Source organism: Leptonotus elevatus, chromosome 20 (assembly GCF_054856555.1).
Source record: "Leptonotus elevatus isolate MCC_2025b chromosome 20, RoL_Lele_1.0, whole genome shotgun sequence".
Lineage (NCBI taxonomy): Eukaryota > Metazoa > Chordata > Actinopteri > Syngnathiformes > Syngnathidae > Leptonotus > Leptonotus elevatus.
The window spans coordinates 1,583,943-1,605,106 of record NC_141258.1 but is presented as its reverse complement, the minus strand read 5'-3'; the positions used below and the strand labels follow the sequence as shown (position 1 = coordinate 1,605,106).

The following is a 21,164-nucleotide window of genomic DNA, read 5'->3' as shown; positions in this document are numbered from 1 at the left end:
AGCAAAGAAATTAAATTTATCTCGTCGAAATGGCTAAGAATTGTTTTTTCTCCTCCTTTTCTTTCTTTCTTTCTTTTTTAATCCGACGTCTATCTCGCAGCCTCAGCGTTGCGCGCTTTGTGTCAAAGCTGCATTCTTTTCTTTCTTTTTTTAAATTATTTCTCATTAGAACAGATCACAACTCCCCACAGAAGTTGAAACCCAACACCGTCACCCCGTGCGCGACCCGTCAAGATTATTTTTAAAGGCAGTCCGACGTCGCTTCAGACGGGGGGAAATTATGCGGTAAAGTAGCCTAAATGTGACCGAGCGTTCCCAGCTAAAGCGCTATAAACAATAAATGATGTTATCACATTCAAAGGAATATAATTAGATGTTTTTTGTTGTTGTTTTTGTTTTACAATTGTGCCTTGCAAATAGGCATCTGCTATTGTGTATGTTGAGTAAACAAGCAAAGGATGTTTTAAAATTGATATTTTTTGTAACCTGAAATACATTTTGATTATTTTGATTTCAAGTCATTGCAATTCCAAAATTACATTTGTAATATTTTATGCGAATTATTACATATTTTGAAATGTATGCTTGCATCTGAGACTTTAATTCTAAATATTTTACTTACTTTATTTTTGTAGGATACATACACACATACACAGATGCATTTTACATATTTATTTTTTAGATGAACTTTGATGTTACTATTTAAAAATGTTTAATTAAATGTTTTGAAATTATTTTATTTATATATATATATATATATATATATATATATATATATATATATATATATATATATACACACACACACACAAGTATGTATGTATTTCTGTATTTCTATATATGTAATACTGTATATAGAAATAAATATACAAGTACCGTTACTAACATTATACTGTATATACTTATATGGTAAGTATAGTTTATATATATATATATATATATATATATATACACACAGTATATTTTCAGTTTATTTTTTATAGTTTTTACAATTTTTTTTATGATTTCAAAATCTTTTTAATAATTTTTAAGTGTAGACTTGAAGAATACGCTGCTTTCTTCTAAATAGCCTTTTGAAAAAAAATTCAAATTTACCAAATTAAATTAAAAAACATTTTAAATAGAGTATAAAAAGATTGCCGAACGGCGTTTGATTTAATTTAATCTAGTGTTTCACGTTGTCATTGATCGCTAGCCACGTCTTTCATTAAAAGGTGAAATCGGAAGCCTCCCGCCTGCCGTCGCTGACAACGCCGTAACTCAATAAAGCCGTAACCCTTTAAGGAAAAGGCTATTTTTGGTGGCCAAATCCAGCCATTGTCAGTGGCTTCCTTATGCTTGAGTTACATCTCCAAGGGGCCCGAACAAAAGCAACTTTAACGGCGGAGAGAAGACGCTCGCAATGCGGGGGGAGGCTTGCGTATCACATTTCTTCGGCCCATTGATTGCTGATCTTTTGACATTATTTCGATGCTTTTTATTTCCATCGCTGTCTTGTTGCTTGCGTGACACTAAAGACAGCCGAGGTCCAAACAAGCCACGCGGGGGAGTATCTACTATCTGTCAAAAGAGCGGGCTTTTTCCCGGTATTAAGCGGCCCGATGCTGGGACGCGGTGCCGAGAATCAGCGGGATGAAAATATCACTCTTTATAATGGAGGCTAATCAGATTTCGGGCCGCTGTTTGCCTTCTGGCTAAAGACAAGACAATAGGCTTGTAAGCAATACACTCGCCCCGCACAAAAACAACAAAGCAAACATTTTAACAAGCAGAAATGCTCATATGTACAATTCACATAACGAAGGTGAACAATTTTGCATTTTTTCCTCCCAATTTGATATTTGTGTGTGGGGGTCTATCAACATTTGGAGTTCACCCCAGGATGAACCCCAGACCACCACAAGTGACTTTTTTTTCTTTCTTTCTTTCTTTCTTTACCAAGTACCAGCCCCAAAAATATTTGGCTCTCCAAGTCCTACCATCATGACCTACAATAAAATATAGTAGCATTGCAGGCCTACGGTAAGTCTTAAAAAACTGCTAAAATGATCAAGTCTAGCACATAAACATTAAATAAAAATTGAACTTGAAAACATTCAATACAAACACAGTTGTTAAAAATGTAATTCAATTGTGTTGTATTTTAAATATAGTAGTAGTAGTAGTTAAATGTATCTGAAAAATGTACTGTAATTGAAAAGTCAAAAATATACGGGACAAGATTTTATTTTTATTTATTTTTTTAAAACAGGCTGTTATGTTTGATGTCACTTCATACTTTCCAAATTCAGTGATTGTAAACTCACTAGCGTGTGTGCTTTTTGGATTAGATCACTTCCGAAATGGCCAAGTGCCATATTTGTAATTATTTGGATTGTAATTATTTGACAGAAAAAAAAAAACATGCTGTTTAACAAGCGTACACAGTGTCTGAGCAAACAAAAGCCGCGTGCATGCTGGTTGGAGAAAGCCTCTCCAGGCTATTAACCCATTACCAGGCTAAATATCAGAATGGCAAACAAACAAATGCGCAATTATTGTAGCGGACTTGCGAGGTTACGACTAACGACACAAATGGACTTTCAACGAGAAGAGTCGAAAGCCACTTTGCATTCCCAACAATTAGCATTCCCCGAGCCTCCAAATCTGCACTTGGAAAGCCAACTTTTTATCCGCAGATGTTGACAAATTTGCTGCGGCGTCAACCTTGGCACGAGGGTCGACTTTGAGATCGAAATTCTTAAGCCTCTAAGTCTTAAAAGAGTCCAGATTACTCGGCCCTATCATATCATAGCATACCTTTTCAAATGACTTTTAAGAGTTTGGACAAATTTGCACTTTCATGTGTGCCGTGTTGGCGGACAAGTCTCTGCTCAGGGGGGACTTGAAAGGAATGATTTTTAATGAGCTGAGGTGAGGTTAATTGGTCCGAGTCATGTACTTCTTCCCTGTGAAATCAAGTCAATTTCCTGGACGTCTTTAATAAACAAACACTTCAGCCCAATTTGAGTTTCTTGTGGATAGAGAGAGGGGCAGGGCGAGCGAGCGCTTGATGGATGGCAAAGTAGTGTTTGCCGTTTTTGAAAGAATAATGCTTTAAAATGGCAACATGAGGCCTTTCGTTTCCCATTAGGAACTTCCATGCGGAAGCAGGGCGACTAAGCGACCTTGTAATCAAGTGCGTTGACGTACGACTGGCTGTTCAATGGTCCCGCTGCCGTAATTACGGAGCAAGCGATTCAATCCGTCTTCATTGCCGCCAGCGACGCCCCACCTATTGATGGATAGTTATCATTAGAAAGTGACAAAGCCCTTAAACAACAGAGGCGTGTGCAGGAAAGGAGTGTGTGCACGCACGTGTGAATGTGGTCAAAGGGTTGTGGCCTGGCTGATAACCGCAATAGACTCATTTAGTGCTATTTTATAGCAATAAAGGACAGGAAATTCCACATTGTTTTAGCAGAAACGGCAAATAAATGAGCATTCACTTTAGCATTGCGAGCCTAATAGTATAATTGACTAAATAATCTTTGAAAGCAAAAAAAAAAAAAAAAAAACCCTCCAACAAATTCAACATATTGTTAGCCTATTAGCATAATTGCCTAAGTATTTTTTTTTTTAGCATTTTCAAAGATGAGAAGATTTTAAATAAATAAAAAAAATAAAAATAAAAATTTGACATTATGTTAGCCTAACACCATAATTGTAGGCCGTTTTTGAAAGTTTTTGGAAAAAACAACGACAAAAACAAATTCAACATATCACTAGCCTAACTGCATAATTGCCTAACTAATCTGTGAATGTTTTCGGAAAGCAAGGGGAACAAAATTCAACATATTGTTAGCCTTGTAGCATAAATCGACCAAGTAAATTTGAAAAGTTTTCAGAAAAAGAACAAATTCGACAAATTTTTAGCCTAATAGCATTATTCCCTTGGTCGTTGTTGACGTTTTCTGAAAGAATGAAGAACAACAACAAATTCAACATAGAGCAATAATGCCTAAGTTGTTCTTCAACATTTTGGGAAAACAAGAAAATAATAACATTAAACAAATCATTAGCTTAATGCCGTAATAAAAAAAAAAAACACACAAGAAATTCAATATGTTGTTAGCCAGATCGCATAATTACCTAAGTCATTTTTGAATATTTAAAAAATTGAGGGAGGGCGATAAAAACAAACAAATTCAACATATCATTACCCTAATAACATAATTGCCGAGGTCATTTTTGGAATATTTTTGGAAAACACGAAAAGCATTTTTTTAACATATTAGCCTAATGGCATAATTGCCTAAGTAATTTTTTTTAAGGTTTTCAGAAAACAAGAATAAAACACAACAAACGCCTGAGGCTTAAGCCACACACAGACACATGCTGACACACACAAAACTACTAATTACTATGGTGCAAAAAAAAAAATTGTTGGAGACAACCTTGGATTTCTCACTATACATCACAAAGCTGCCCCCCCCCCCCCATACACACACACAAACATACGCTCCCATTCTTTCTGACGATGCATACGTGTTCACATCCACGTAAACACACTTGGCTGGCGCTGACGCACAAAAGGCAAAAACTCTCGTCGCTAGCCTTTTATAGCACGCTGTCCCGACCACACACACACACACACAGACACACACACATAACAAAGATGCACACACATGTGCAGCCAAAGAAAACCGCAGGCTGCCGCTGGTCGGCTCCTCTATATTTTCAGTCTATATATTCAGTGGGCTGTATATCTTAATTATGCCTCTTCTCCGAGAAGACAGAAAATGAGGCCCTTCCCGTCTTGACTTTTACGGGGACATTATTACACGTCTGCGCAAAAAAAACACACAAACGTTGGGTTTAGTTCGTACGCAGGATCTATTGCAGGGAAGAAAAAAAAAAGCAAACGTGCTGTCAAAATGAAGAGCAGCAGGCTGGGCTGGATTAAGACCTCACAAGGTAGAGAAGACAGAGAACAAATGGGCCCCCAAGACTTGCAGCTCAGTGTGATTATCTGCTCCCTTTTTCCTCATGGGTCGCAGCTTTTAGGGGTCACTGCCATTTCGTACACACACGCGCACACGCACACACACACACACAGGTTGAGGGCTGTGCCGTTTCAGCGGCTCAATGGCCTCTGCAGCTCTCCATCGATAAAGCTCAGCGACCCAGAAAAGGCCCGCATGGCGAGCGTCTGGCCCCCGCCTCTCTCCTGGAATTAGACTGGGCCCGTATCATCGACGGCCCCAAGGTGGCGCTGCTGCAGGCGTGTGGGAGCGCTACTTTAGCTGCAGCCAGCAGATCACGCAGAGGTGGGGGTTCGTCCATGATAGCAAAGATCCAAACTCAGCGATACGGCCTTCAAATGAAGACACTTCTGCTTTACAGAAGACACATCACACTTCATCTTTTCTCTTTAGTGAGAGGAACCCAAAATGTGTCTGTTGCTCACTCTTTGATTCTGGCTCGCACTTATTGCTACATCAGTTTGCAATGGAAAATAACAGGGATTACCGATTATCGGCAAGACTGATTTCTGTGCCAATATTTGGCATTTTGAAGCATATCGGCCATTTTTTTAAATTGGGACGGATGATTAGAGATCAATTTCAAACTGGGTTGTCTTGGCGCTGCATTAGAACCAAAATGCAAGAAACTCCCAGCACACTCAGAAGGATAGTGTGCAGAGTTTTTCCATTTTTCAATGTTCCTTCTTTATTTTATTTTTTTATGCTAAAAAATTTGTTCTATTACATCAATGTCAATTATTTTTTTTATATATAATCATAGGTCTACTCTACTCAAATATGTCTCGCAAATACGTTTGAAAGCACTCGCAAATACATTCAAACGTAATTGTAGATGCAAAAACATAGCATTCCCATAATGCCATGGAGTATTACTTGCATTGCATTATGGGAAAAATGCTGAACTCAAATCATGTATGTATGTATGTATATATATATATATATATATATATATATATATATATATATATATATATATATATATATATATATATATATATATATATACATACATACATACAGTATGATTAATGGGATATTTTTTTGTGATTAATTAATTATTTAACGCTTTTATTTTGACAGCACTAATATATATAACAGAAGGGTACATTTGCATTTGGTAGCCATATTAAAAGTATCGATTTGTGGTTTCATGAAAATTGGGCTATGAAAAGGAATATATCGAATTTTTTAAACCCATCCCTAACGACAGCAGCTTATCCCAGGATGGCACTCAGGTATTGTCCCAAAATCAGATTCGGCATTTCAGAATAAAGCCGCTTTAAAATTTGTGACTCGTTCCGTGTAAACAACCCCTCCTGTCTGCATTTGGTCTGGCTGGCCTGCTGCAGTTTGTTTAGCGACACTTCCTTTGACGACGCCCAGAGGCTACAATTAAGCTCCATTAGAGCCTTTTATGAAGTTAAGAGGCGCAGACTGGTCAGTGACGAGGGGTAGCCGAGGGAAGGCGGCGAAGAAGGAGGCGGCGACTCTCTGGCAGCTGAACTGGCACTAAACAAACGTGACAGCCTGCGAGAGTCAATGACAAGCCGGTGTCGCCGGCGGGTCACGTAACCACCTCAGCTGTCAAAAAGCAGTGCGTGAAAAAAGAAATTACAAAAATTGGTGATCAGAGCGACGAGGTTACAAAACAAACCGCTCTATAAATACTCGCCGGCTGCGGTGAATGCGGAGATGTGTGGATGCAGATGTCACAAAGGCTTTTTTTTCGGAAGGGGGTTAAGTGGGTGGTGGCTGTGCGTGTCGTTCCGTGCCCCCCATTCGCTGAATAGAGCAATACAGCTGGCTGTGAACAAAAAACGCCGCCTCTCTTTCATCAGTGAATCAAAAACACAACAAAAAAAGGCGAAGAAGAAGAAGAAGGCAAATGAATGTATCATTTCCATCCCTCCTCCTCCTCATCCTCCTCACAATTCCTTTTCCGTCGACCCCTCGATGGAGATGTTTACAGATCAGCTCTCATTCCCCCTCTTTTTCACATTTGCGCTTGGACACGTTTCAAAAGCGCGGGCCTTTTCATCTGCGAGGAAATTTTGCTCCTTAATGGCTTTCAAAACAGGAAGCGGCGACAATATGAGAGCTGAAGGCGCATCACCGCCACTCCTTCGCTCGACGCATCCGAGTGCCAAGGTGCCAAGTGTGCCAGTCACGCTGACCCCCCCCCCCGACCCCCGCCACCCCGCCCCATCTGCAGCAGGCAAATCCATGCCATCGCTCCACCAGCCGACTCCAGCCTGAATGCCATTCACGGCTCGGGCTGGGAATTGTGCTTCCAGTTTGCGCGCGTTATTGTGATCTTTGTTCACAGCTGCTGCTGCGGGGGGGGAAAAGCCTTTATCACGGAAGTCAACGCCGAAAGGGTCCAGAAATACATTCGTGTGCAAATCATTCCAGAATTAGGCTGATTAGTCGATTTCCTGAGTCTTATCGGTCACCTGCCCCCCCAAAAAAAAAAAAACATTAATAATAAAATTAAATTAAAATAAAAGGATATTGGCATAAAAAAAATACAAACACCATCCTTTAACTTTTTTTTTTTTTTTTTTAAGCACATGTTTATTGAACAACTTTTAAGATTTGCAAGATACTGGAGTTTAAAAATAAATAAATATATATTATCATTATTATTATGTGTTATTTATTAATTTTATATTATTGTATTGTATTATTTATATAATGTATTATTATTTTTTTATATGTATTATTTGTTTATTATATCTGATGTTTTTTATCTTCATAATTTTTTTTTTTTACAAATGTTATCTTTGTTTTAAAATTCTAACAAAAGAATCAGGGACCATCATAAAAAGTTGAAATCTTAAACAGCTCACTATTGTTTTCTACAGTGAATATTTTTTTAATCAAATTTTCATGATTCTTCAAAGGCTGATGCTGATATTCAGCATTTTGATGATGTCGAACGGCCCGGCCAATAATCGGCTTATCCTTTGTTGTGTGTAATATATGAACCAAAATCTCAATCAATCAATCAATCAATCAATCAATCAACAAAATTGACTTGGGGTAGTGCCTGGACAGTCCTGTGGGAGGCAGCAACATGCCCAGGTTGCTCAGAAACTCTTTAACGAGGAGATTTTACGGGACATCAAAATTCCCAGTTGGGGCGCGGTTGAGTTCAGATTTATTACAGGAAGGGAAGATAATGCCAAACGTAAAGCGTCCGATCCCAAGATGGCACCCAGCAAGTTTTATTCCAAATCTGATGCAGCGTTTCAGAATAAAACTTCTGTGAAATTTGCCTATTGGGCAATTTATAGCACTTTGAATTCAAGTTTCTCCTGCTTTCGGTCAAGCCATGACCCGACGATCCCAGGATGGCATCCAGGAAGTTCCATCCAAATCCATGCTTTGTATATGCTCTGTCATTAACTACAGCCTCTTTGAGTATTTCACGCAGCCATGGATGCTTCCACATCAAATACGCCAAGTGCTATTTTAAAGGCGCGTACGTAGGTGTGTGTTTACTCATGTTGGCTTCATAATTTGGCCTCCTGCAGGGCATTCGTGTCCACCGAGTACCCTCGAACACGCCACGAGGAGTCTTTCCAAAGGCAGCAACTTGTACACGCGCTGGTGCACACTTGGATGAAACAAAGCCTAACCGCACAAGTCAACCTCAACAAAAGAACTCTTTTCAAATGTTGTTCAGATGTTCTCTCCCTGGGTAGAAAAAAGCAAAAAAACAAAAACAAAAAAAAAACGTTTTTCCACATTCACAACTTGGTTCCCCTCCCATAGCGCCGTTTCCACGGACAGGAGTGAGTTCCCTCCCATCGATTTTCTCCCGGCTTTCCGAGACCCGGTGTCGTCTCCTTGTGCCCTCCCCCTCCTTTTAACCGGCTTTCTTCCTCCCGTGGCATGACGCTAAAGAGAGACGGGAGGATAAACTGGTACACACACTCAGAAGTTTTGGATATTGATTTCTGTTTGATGCTAAAAAGAAAAGAGAACAACAAGAAAAAACAGCTCAAAAGATGGGCAGCGGCTTTTTGATCAGCACTACAGCGAGGCCGGTTGGTGTTGCCGTTGCGCATCGCATTGTTTTTTCTTTATCGGGGCATTGTGCAACCTCCAAAAAGGTCTGCGGGGCCTATTAGATGCAGTGACCATAACGGAATCGTGGACGGGATTCCTCTTGTCCAGTGGCCCAGAGAAAGTGTCACCATGTCGCCTACACCACTAAAATGAGAAAACAAAAACTGAGAAGGAATGACATACTGTACGTCCGTATCGGATATTCAAGGATCGTTAAAAAAAAAAAAAAAAAAAAAGAATCAAAGGCTGTTACGGTGTCGAAAAGCATTTTTTCCCCGTCCGCTCAACTGCTGTGATGTGCGTCCGTGTCCACTGGGGGCTACAATTAGCCCATCAGACTCATTCCGGCAGGGAATCGGCAGCAGCACACCAATCGCCTTTTCTGGCTGTGTGAAGCCGCGGCGACTTGTAGCCTTTTCATGTGCAAAGGCTGCACGGTCGCCTTCTTGATTCTATTTTGCAGCCGTCAGCATTGATGAGACGCAATTAAAACGGCGAGAGAGGCTCGTCCACATGCGATAGACGGAAAATCGGGTGAAAGAGTGACTTATGAAGCACCGAGAAAAAAGTTGCGCGAAAGCATTTATTATTAGAATACTAGCATGGGTAAGCTACCAAAAATACGATTCAAGGCAAGTGGATGTTGATTTATCAGTGAGAAACAGTAATCGACGATTGCTGCTGATTTATTGGCTGGGCGCAAATTACAATTAGCACATTTCATAAGCTGTCAATACAGATGTTGCATCGACCTCAAAATTTGAGGTGCCTATTAGAAAAGCAGTACAAATAGCCAGAATTCACCCAAAGTGGAAGAAATATATTTTGTATGATTTTTGGGGGGATTTTAAGACAAAACAACAACAACAAAAGAGTTTAGAAAGTTATGACCCATAACTTTAAAAACTTGTAAGTTGGGGCGCTCATAAAACACGGTAGCACCAATTTTGCAGATTTCTGTGTGAAACAACAAAGGTGGACGTGAGGATGCACATTCCAATCTTGGCCTGGCTGGGGCCCGCATTTTGTCCGTAACTCGGGAGCTCCACGGGGCTTCGGTGGCAGGCGGCCAGGTGATTACGCACATTTGTATGCAGAGCGCAAGAATCGCACCACTCGCAATCTGTCCTCCTCCTCCCCGTGACACGCACTCAAACATGCGCTAATGCCTGGCCAAACACAAGGACGACATTCTGTCAAGGAGGATTACAACCATTCCAACTTGACCCCCCGCTTCCAGCAGGTCCGCCTCTGGCGTGACTGCGCCTGAATTTACGGCAGGGAGGCCACAGGAGTGTTTCGACAGGTGTGCGGCCCATGCAGATGCTCGACGGGCGAGCATGTGCTTCGCATTAGCGGCCGCGGCGCGGGCCAAAGGAAGCTTTGTCAAGCGCGCTCAACTGGCCGGCTCGTCAATTCCCGGGATTGAGGAAGCCAGTTCTGTCCGGGAGATTTTAAACTGCGCGATTCGGGAGTGAAGTGACAGTTAACTGCTTTCAACGAGTATTTTGAGGTGACATAATGGCTCATGGCTGCCGCAGATTGTTGGAGGAGGCGGAGCTCCAACAGTTATTCGATTTGCTCTCGAGCTATTTTCAACATTTTAGTAACTAATGAATGACCTGAGGACAGACCAATAGTATCAATTTGTGAAAATATATGAAATTGCCCGTATATGGAGGTAGGAGGTCTCCGGCCAACAGTAAGTCAGGTTTTCATCCAATTGTTTGTAATTTTTTCAGCGAATTTACTGAAAACGCGCTTAACGGACATGCGACTTATGCCCATTTCCATCTGTTTCTTCCTTTTGTGAATATATATAGAGAGGGGACTCCACCGCTGTAGGTGGAGCTATACACCATAGAGATGTGATCCACCAGTAAATTAAAAGAAGAAGACCAGGAAGCGAGTGCGCCATGCGATGTCGTATGAGTTTTCTTTTGTACCGGAAATTCTTGATCAACCGTAGTGTCTCTTTGCTGTTTTTGCAAAATCTGTTTCCATAGCCAAAGTTCGCATTTTCCTTTTTTTGATACGCTTGCAAATGTTGGGCCCTTTTTCAAATTTCTAGCGTATTCGGTCAGCTTTATCATGGCATTTCTTGAAGATTCGAATAAAAATGGGTGCATGGAACCCAACTAGTGAAAAAATGTAGCACTCGCTCAACTTCTTGATTGATTGTACGGTAAATACTGCACATATATAAAAAAAAAAAATCTGGAAAGAGATAAGCAGTTCCTTTTGTACAAGACCAACAGATTTGTCCGACGAAAACATCTCAGGGTGCAATGAATCGAGTCGAGTAACAATGAAACATTATAAATGCGGGAGGGAAAATACAGTGAGGCTAAATTGCGGCAACAAAGCGAAAGGGAAGTCACGCTTCAAGGAAGCATCTCGCGCGTTCGTTATTCCAGGGTCGCCCCCGGCCCCTTCCCCACCTCCAAAGAATCTGCCATAGTTTGCCAGCCAGAAGCAAGCCAGCTATTCATGCCGGCAGTTGATTTAGGCACGCCTCGCTACACACCAATCAGACCGGCCCCCTTTTGCCTCGTCAGCCACTCAACTTGTCTGACGTCCCGACGCAAGATGGAGACGCTGCCAAAAGTTCCAATTACAACATCCACTGGTGGAAAATAAATAAAGTAAATAAATAAATAAAAAACAAGAGGTGAGAAAAACACAACAAATGCGAGCTAGATTATCTTGAAAAGTGAGAAGATTTGTTGGTTAAAAAAATAAAAAAACATTCGCCGATTCAACATCATCGCCATTTGCTGTCCGTTAATGAGCCCGCAGAGGAAAATGTGGCTCCTGTCAACCTCCAATCACGCCGCCAGGGCTTTTTATTTCAATATCTCGCACAACTGTCACACAAACTAGTGCCTTGGCGCAGCTCGGCTAACTCTAGTTGGATGTTAACAAGACAAATGAATGAATAAATACACCGATAATGCGTTTAGGTAATGTTAATAATGAATGAATGCGATGCTTCTTCTCTGGCAGCACCGACGATACTGTGACAGGCTCATTTATTCTTTACCCAGCATGCAGTTCCCGGAATTTTTCACCAGTCGGCTGTTATTAGTTTGGACGTATCCACCCTCGATATGCCGTCAGGATTGAGCCATCAAGCATGATGATCCCCCTTAATCTCGCCAAATCCAACTCTCCTTTTCACCCCGTCACACTCGCCTTCCACTGAGGATTTTTTTTTTTTTTTTAAAGAACTTCAAGTGGTTCATTTTAATGCAAATAAGTACCTGAATAAGATATTTTTGTATTATTTACTGACATTTCTGTTACAATGTTTCACATCAATATTGTATTTTTCATCTGCTATTTTTCGTTGAATAATTTGTGAGTGTTTTCAGATTTTTTTTGTCACAATGTTTTTAAAATGTATTACAAATTGTATTATTATTATTAGAAGTTTTTATCTAATATCTTAGTCTCATAATTTTTTTCCTATTATGTGTGTATTTTCTTGTGCATTTTTATGTTTTTGGCAGATATTTGCAAGTTTTATTTCTTTATAGTAATTTTATAAAACACTATCTTTTTATATTTGGTTGTAAGTTATACATCTTTAAAAAAAAAAAATGTTTTTTTACATTTGTGTATTTTTTCATAAAATATTTTATATATTTGGTGTTAACAATTGGACTAATTTAGTTAAAATATTGTAATAAAATATTTTGGGCATTTCTTTTTGTAATACTGTACTTAATTTCTGCACAATGTATATCGATTTTTTTTTCTTCGTCGAATTGTTTTGTATTTTTGGTCCTTTTTTTTCCTGATATGTATATTTCCTCTCATAGTTTTTTTTTTTTTTTTTTTTTTTTTTAATCAAACTGTTGGTACATTTTTATAATTTTTTTATTTCCGTTTATAGTTTATTTAAATTACATAAATATAAATGTATTTACGTTTACATGTTTTTGTTTGATAGATCTTCTTATCTCTGCATTTTCATATTTTTTGTTTGTTTGTTTTTTACCGCTGTGGCTGTTTTTCAAAATTCTCTACAAATAAAGTTGAGTTGGGTAATATGTTGAGCATTTGGCTGCCGTTCAATTAGGCAAGCGTATCTAATGTTTTGACTCGTGCCACTCCCACTGGCAAATGGCGTTATTTCTTCTTGGCAACGCCGCAATAACACCGGTGGGTTTAGGATGAGTAACACGGCGAGCATGTGCACACCTGCACAGGTATGCTTACGCTGTCTGATCGCATCATCACCTGTCTCGATCAAGTGGCCAAAAACGTCCAGGACAGGAACAAGGAAGCACGCTGAGAGCGAAAAACGCCTCGTATCAAGTTCCTTCCAAAAACAAAACTCTGGCATTCCGACAATGTCTACGACACCGACTTGGAAGACGGAACATTAGGAAGAAAAAAAAATACACAGCAACAAGACATACATCAATATGTGAGCCAAACAAATCCGATGGAGTTCAGGTGGGTCTTTCTCGGAACTGCGGAGAGGAACAAAAATCAAATAAATTGGGGGAGCTTTAGTGCGGTTCTGGCTCGCTCGGCCAACCTGAAAGAATTGCTCGGAATACACCGACAGTGTGACGATGGGTAGACGGGGGGGACACGACGCCAAACGCCGAAAAAGAGAGTTGAGCAGAAACCCCACGTCCACCCCCTGCAAAACCTGAGAGAAAAGCCCCTCTCCTTTTGCAAACAATAATTCCGGGCAGCTTAAGTGCTCTCTGGAATCACTCAGCATTCGACAGCACCGTTCAAATTTGACTGTGACGGTGTACTCGTCCACAACTTCAAATTGTTCCTGAGGGAAATTCAAATATTTTCTTCTCTCTAGTGACAAAAAAAGAAAGTGCTTGAAATACAATTTGGCACGTTGACTTTGTGTGTACTAAAATCATAAAAAACTTGACTGTACCACCAACGTATTGTAACACTGCGGTTCAAAGTTTGCTTGAAAAGTGATACAGTACGATGTCTTGACTCAAACAAGGCATCCAATGCAATTACAAGTTTACAAAACATCAATCAGTAACTTCTAGCACGGAGCAAGAACCCTGACCCCGAACGCTCGGCATTGATTCGCACAATCAACGCACTCATTGACATTAAGCGACTTGTTTTTTGTTTTTCTTGAATGCCTGACACAAGCATTGTTAGCAAGCCCCCGGTCTCGCTTCTTCTTCACAATGATGCCCGTCTCCCTTTTGTTTGTGCGTGCTTCGTATTTGTTTGTGTCTACGTCGCTTCAGACCGCCGCATCTTATGAAAGGCAAAAAATGCATTCAGCTTCTTCTCAAAAGATTTTCTTCTTGAAAGTTCCTCGAAAAAAGGGAATAACAAAGAAGGTAATAGGGACGGAAATGTGATTAAGCCCACAGTTTGGGATCGACACCAGCCAACAAAGTTGATAGATATTTTTTTTATATTAACATTTTTGTATTTTTCGCATTGAAGTATGTTTTTGTCTAATGCTCTCAGTTTTATCTAATGTTTTTGTACTTTTGGTTCATCGTGTCTATTTGTGTCTAATTTTTTGTCATATTTGTATCTATTTTTTCACCTAATATTGATTGTATTTAATTTGTAATACTTTTGTCTTTTTAGATATTTCGGGAGAGGTTTTTTTTTACATCTGCCGTGAAATATTTTTTTGTAATAATCTCGTTACAGTATTTATGTAGTTTTGTCACGTTTTTGTACTGGGTTGGGGTGGGTGATGAGGGGTGGAGCTCAAACCTCATTCCATCACTGCAGCCAAATCGTCATCCCCCATCTACTCCGCCCCCCGTCCATCCCCTGTTGTACTCCCCCCCCCTCCTCATAATGAGCCCCCACCCTTCCCGTGCCCTCAGCCCAGTGCTAATTGGTAAATCTGTTGAACCATTCCGGAGCCAACAATGAGACACCTGGAGTTCTGTCAAAACAAGTTTCCCTGCGAATCGGCCTCCAGTGTTAATACAGTAGCACAGCGAGCCGCCGGGTGTGCTGTCACTCAACGGACTGGCCGACTGCGGCAGTCAACCAAAGTTTGGAGATCGGGGGGGGGGGGGGGGGGGGCTACGTGAAAAACTAGTCCACTGTACAGTTTGCCAGCAATAGATTGGATTATTGATGCCACTTCTAAACTTAGCCCCTAATTGTTGACGTAAAAGCGGTGAGTAAAGCGTGATTACCGCATTTTTCTGATGCCTACTTAGCGCCGCCGCGGGGGTGAAACGAGTTTAAGTTGTTGTAGGCCGTGACATGTGACGCCTGAGACCCGACCTCCGTCTGACGAGCTGTCATCTGAAACTTGAGTCACGCCGAGACGGGAAAAAGTCTGTTTTTGTGACACCGATGCACACACGCAAGACAGACGGCAAAGGCAGGCAGGCACACCCAAAACGCGATCGTGCCAGACCTTGTCAAACAAGTTTGAGCAAAGACGCATCGCATGAGAGCAACGTTGACATGCAGAAAAAGCAACATTTCCTTTTGTCTTGTGCTCATCCCATTGGCGCAATTAAGTAGGGTTTGTGTCCTTAAGGGCTTGTCTTATTTTCTGTCAAGCGAGTGTGCCAAGTCAACAAGCCAGAGACGAGCCAAGCCATCCCAGGAGGAAGTCCCGAGTCAACCCTCCAGGGGGAAAGTAAGAAATCCACTTTTAGGGCTTGCCTCCTCCGGGATGGACAAATCTGAGCTGAAGTATTCCAACTTTGAGGTAAACAAAGGATGGGGATCTTTAGCGGAATTGTCTAAAACTGTATTAACTTTGCTTCATTATCTACCGATCTATTCATCCATCCATCTACAACTTGGCATCTTGGTGACGAAGTGCTGCCACCACGAGTGAAAATACCATCCATGTTTTTACAGTTCTTACAGTGGCATTCATGTTTGCTTTTTGTGTGTGTGTGTGTTTTTTTACAAACTGGGTCGGGGCTCAGCAAGTACCTCCACTTCTTCAAACTGTTATTAGTTGTGTGTGTGTGTGCGTGTGTGTGTGTGTGTGTGTTTGGGAGGGCGGTAATTTGCACATGAAATTTCATTCAAACGTATCAGCAAGATCACCCAGGCCCGTTAAGTATGAGCATAAAGAGTGAGAGGAGGAGTGGCAAACACACAGAAAGAGAAAATATATGAGATTTAGTTTGGTTATGGACAAAAGCCAGCAAACAGCAATTCAACACGAAAGCAGCAGCAACTGATTGAGCAACAAGCAGAAACACAGCGTGATTATTTATCATTATCACCATGATCCCAAGGTGTCATTCAATCAAAGTCTTCTTGTTGCTTTTTTTTTTTTTTTAAATCATCAATTAGCAGGTGTTAATTTATGTGGTGTGGAATCAAACCAAAAAAATCTGGCATGATATTTTTTGGGAATTCAAAGGTCTCTCACCAAATGAAATTGGTGAAGGCTCAGATCTGACTGTCCAGGGAATTCCCAGCAGAAGGGCCCCTGAAAGGCAAAGATGGACGGTCCCAAGTCACACAATTATATGAGCTCTTCACACACACGCACACACATGGACCAGGATTTATGCAAAAGCAACGCGTTCTCCCTGGAAAATCCCGCATCGCCTTGCTTTCTGACTTATTCAAACGACGAGCTCGCTCGTCTCTGTGGGCTCGGCCTCCTCCAGGGTGCATGTCGGAGTCGGTTATTAGAAGCTTGTACAGCCAGAAACCGGCAGAAAGACTGCGCTGGTTGCTGGTTACGTCGCTGTCGTACCGGCTGGCTGCTTGTTAAAACAATATTACACTCTTTAGTACATTCCAAACATTTTGCTTGCTTTCTGAGAAGAGAAAAAGAGGCTGGTATTCACTGCCAACGCCGATATTTGGTGGGGGGTGGGGGGAGTAGTCAACATGAAAAAAAAATTGCCATTGAAAACAAACAACCCCCCCAAACAAACAAATGTGAATGTGTCTCTAAGTTCATTGATACAAACATTTTTATATTACGTAATTCATAAAGTTACAGTTATGGTTAAAAGGAGTGTGAAACATTGACTCGTAGATTTGTGTTGAGGTAATTTTCTGCCACTAAGTTGCATTAGTGTTTCATGTTGGACTTTGTGACAGGAACACTACGCTACTATGATGCTTTTTAATGACGCGCGTAACATTCGCAACCTTCATTGGCATCACAATGGGCAAAACTAACGTAAATCCTCCAAAGATTTGTTCAAATGACAAATAATCTATTAATAGATGTGGATCCATAGCTGTGTGGAACCACATCCTGACCCCCCCCCCCCCCCAACCCCCCATTCATTTGCTAGGCAACATTTCCACAGCCGCTGTCCGCTCGGGATACCTCAGGACTTACACAAAAAGAAAAGCACACCAGATGAGATCTTTGTATGTGTTGTTGAGCGTGCAGCTGTTGGTGCGAGTTATCTTAGCCGGCCCTCGGGGGGTTAAGTGCAATTGCAAATAGAAGCCGGTGATCTCAGCGTGGAGAAAGCAACTTGTCGGATTGCTTTCAGGCACCCGAGTTGGTCAGTAAACTAAAGGTCATGTTGCTTTTCCTCGGCAAAGTTCTCTGCCCTTTTCTCTCGCTCGCTCTCTTAAGAAATAAATATAGTCTCGGTCTTCTTTTTTGTTGCTATTCCATCATGTGCGGATACACTAAAACAAGGACTTTGCATCTTGAAAGATGACAAGGGTCGGTTTTATCTGAGCCAAGTGGAGACTGTGGTGTATAATACGGCTAAGGCTCCTTTTATTCGGTTATTTTGGCTAAAAACGCATTCCTCATTTAACTTTTGGGAGTTTTACAGTTGTGTCATTTGAACCTGCGCATCTCTGAGGGGGTATACGGTGGTCCTCAAATATTTTGCACAAATTTGGGGGGTTTGCTGTGTTCTTATTTTCACCCGCACAACTTTTGCAGAATTTTTAGTCGTCTTATTTTATCCTGTGCAACTCTTGGGGATTCAGGTTTGACCTATTATGATCTGAACAACTTTTTAGAAGTGAAAATAGTATTATTTTAACCAGCACAACTTGGTCTTATTTGTACCTTTCGGGAGACTTGCCGCAGCGTTATTCTAATTATAATTATCACATCTTTTAGGGGATATTCAGTTGTCTTATTTTGCCTTGCACAACTTTTAGGGTATTTGTAATGATTTATGAATATTTAAACCTGTGCAACTTCAGGGAATTTAGAATTTAGTTATTTTTTTACCCAACCTTTAGAGCATTTGCGGAAGTCTTGTCTTAATATTTCTGTTTATCACGGTGATCCAGTAAATGAATGCAAATAGGAAATTCACAGACCAGTCGCTAGAGCCAATATAATGATTTCCTCAAAGCAAATTTGTGAGTTGAGCGAGTGGGTGTGAATATTTGAAAGTAAATGATGTCGTGAACTACAATGTTCTGGAAGATCCCAGATTTAATTATTGAGAAGTTTGTCGAAACGGGTCCTCAATTGAAAGTGTTCCATTTAAGGATCAGCGTGACTCTTTTAGTCATTGTTGTCTTGCTGACAAAGTCAACACTGAGTGGATTGTCTGCGGAAACAAGAGGCCGTCCAGACAACAGCCTCAGGCCCGACAGGGCGTCTGATGACATCCCCCCCCCCCACTCCCACCCTCCATGAGCCCATGAGCAAACGTCTGCGGAGGACGACGTGGGGCAGATAAACATCGGCATTGCACGCACGTGGTCTCGGTCAGGTCCTCGGTGAAGTGCGTGGGTGGTGCCTGCTGACCACGGGGTCGTTCATTAACAAGCAGATCTTGCCAGGCCTCCCAAAGTCCTGAGCAATTGTCCCGACGGTCCAGGTGTGCGGCCCATTCAGACTACAGGAAGTCCCCTTTTGTCCCGACTGGAGAAAGAAGCGGCAAAGGAAGGTGAATTTGATCCGGCGAGTGCCTATTCACTCGCTGACCTCGTAAAGCAGTCACATGTCCATCCAGTCCCACTCAGCGTTAAATGTCCGCCTAATGAGAAAGTGAAAGGTGCTAAAATGGTGGGAGGTCCTGGTAGCTGTAAAAATGTCCAGATTCCATCACTTTCTCTGCACTAATTACCATACACCCCAGGCGAACGGGGCTGGTGGGGACAAGTGCCCTCCCCCAATTTCCTCATCCTGGGGACCTTTTTCTTTGCTACCTTGAAGACACAATGACTCACTCACCGAGGCACAGTTGGGAAATGGTTAACACTCCAGCCGTCCCCTGCTGCCAGTGAAAGCCGGCAAAACAATGAAGACATTGTTGGGCTCGAGACGTTGGTGCTGTGAGTGTGCGTAAGTGCATGTGTGCACGCGAGCGTGCGGGTAACATGTTCATGCTCCTGCCCCAATTCTCAAAGTGGCAAATTAAGCAACAAAAGCCAATCAGAATGCGAGTCGCATCTACCCATGCCCACTTTTCCCGTAACCAACAAACGATGACATGGCGCTACTCAAACAAACAAATACAATGCGGCTCAACTTGCTTCTGGGATTATGTCAAAGTTGTTGCACAAGGCATTACACAATTAATTTAATAAATCAATTAAATTCCATTTGTAAAACATGCTCAGGCAACTTCAAGTGGCATTTCAACAGCCAAAGCAATAATGGACACAAGTGGAGTTTTTTATTTAATAATTCATACTATTCAATATCAACTTTGACACTTGTCTGACTGGTTTGTTTCCTTCAAAGAAGACAAAAGGATTGATGTTATACTGTCCTGAACAGAAGACAAAACGCTGCTTGTGCACAGTCCTAAAACGAAAACCAAATATTGGCGTTGCACTTTCCTAAAATGAAGACGAACTCTTGATGTTGCACTTTCCTGAAAATAGTTTTCAGTTGTTCAAGCTACTGCTAGCAGTTGTGTTAATGTTTCATTTGAAATGTTATTTCCTTACACAACAAGAAGCAGGTTTATGGCTTCCATTTTTTCCCTTGACATACTGAACCAGTTATAAACGGTTTCCACACGCAACAGCAACAAAAAAAACACTTCCATTCCAACAACTATGGCAGCTCAACACGACAACAGCGTTTCCCAGAAGAATCAACAAAGACTCTTGAGAAATCTGAAATGAAAACGTATCAATACATCTGCGAGAGATGACAAAGCAACAAATGTTTTCGCCCTTTCCCTGCAGACCTGCGATTTTCTTGGAATCACATTCTCGACAACCAACAACCACCAAAAAGAAAAACATCAATAGATGGATAAATATTGTATAACATTCAGCCAATGGCGTAAAAGTTCGTCGGCGGCAGGTTTGGAGGCTGCCCGCGGGGTTGGTCTGGCACTTCAAAACGGGCCCGCCTGACCCTCTGAGCGTACGGTAAACAGGGGGGCACCCCTTCCGACAGACTGATCGGCGAGAGGTCATTTCCTCTTTTTTCCACTGATACGATAAGAAGTTTACAAAAGCATAAGTTTTTAAGTCTCTAGAAGGATACCTAGCCAAATGTATTTGTGAATAAAATTAGTTGAATGGGTAAACTGTAAGAAGTTAATAGAATTAAGAGAGATTCTGTCACGATTGCAGGCCAACCATCATTCTTGTAACATTATAAAGATACAAGTTTCAGAAAATGTCAAATTTCCACAGGAGATGGAAATACAAGCTAAATTTGCCAGTGTTTTTATGACCTGAAATGCAAATATAAAAGTTTTTGTAAACTGTTCCAACCTTTAACCTGCCAAGTGTGTCCAATTCTTTTAATAGGATTTATTTACAGTCCCCTCAAACTATGAGTGAATGGCTCGCGGTCATTTTGCCGTTTGTTAGCAACACTCGAGCCGGCCCTTATCTCGCCGGCGTCTTATCGCGGCCGGAGCAGCCCCGCTACAAGCGCCGCCGGGTCAAGGTGTCGCAGTATTTCCTATAATTTGCAAACAAAAAAGGAAACCACTGTTTACAGCGCTTATTGATAAGGGGATCATGCACTGGAACGAGGAGGCCGGCTTGCGCTCAAAAGATTGATTGAGTGACACGGGTGGGGGGTCCGCGCGGAGTTAACATTGGCACGCTGTCCACGAGAAATAATTTTTTTCTCTCTCTCTCTCTTCTCTTTTCCAGATGCAACGCAGTCGGAATGATGCAAACCAGGGA

At 41.3% G+C, this 21,164-nt stretch overlaps 1 protein-coding gene across 24 annotated transcripts in view; it reads right to left on the bottom strand.

Annotated features, from left to right (window-relative positions):
• tcf7l2 (transcription factor 7 like 2) overlaps window positions 1–21,164 on the bottom strand; it is a 95,548-nt gene that overhangs the window by 36,454 nt on the left and 37,930 nt on the right. For 15 of the 24 annotated variants that reach the window (XM_086065094.1, XM_086065098.1, XM_086065114.1 and 12 more), the window contains exon 5: window positions 16,483–16,542. The exons of the other annotated variants lie outside the window; for them this stretch is intronic. In XM_086065094.1, the coding sequence (XP_085921220.1) occupies window positions 16,483–16,542 (60 nt within the window). The remainder of the gene's footprint in view (window positions 1–16,482; window positions 16,543–21,164) is intronic. 24 annotated transcript variants of the gene reach the window in all.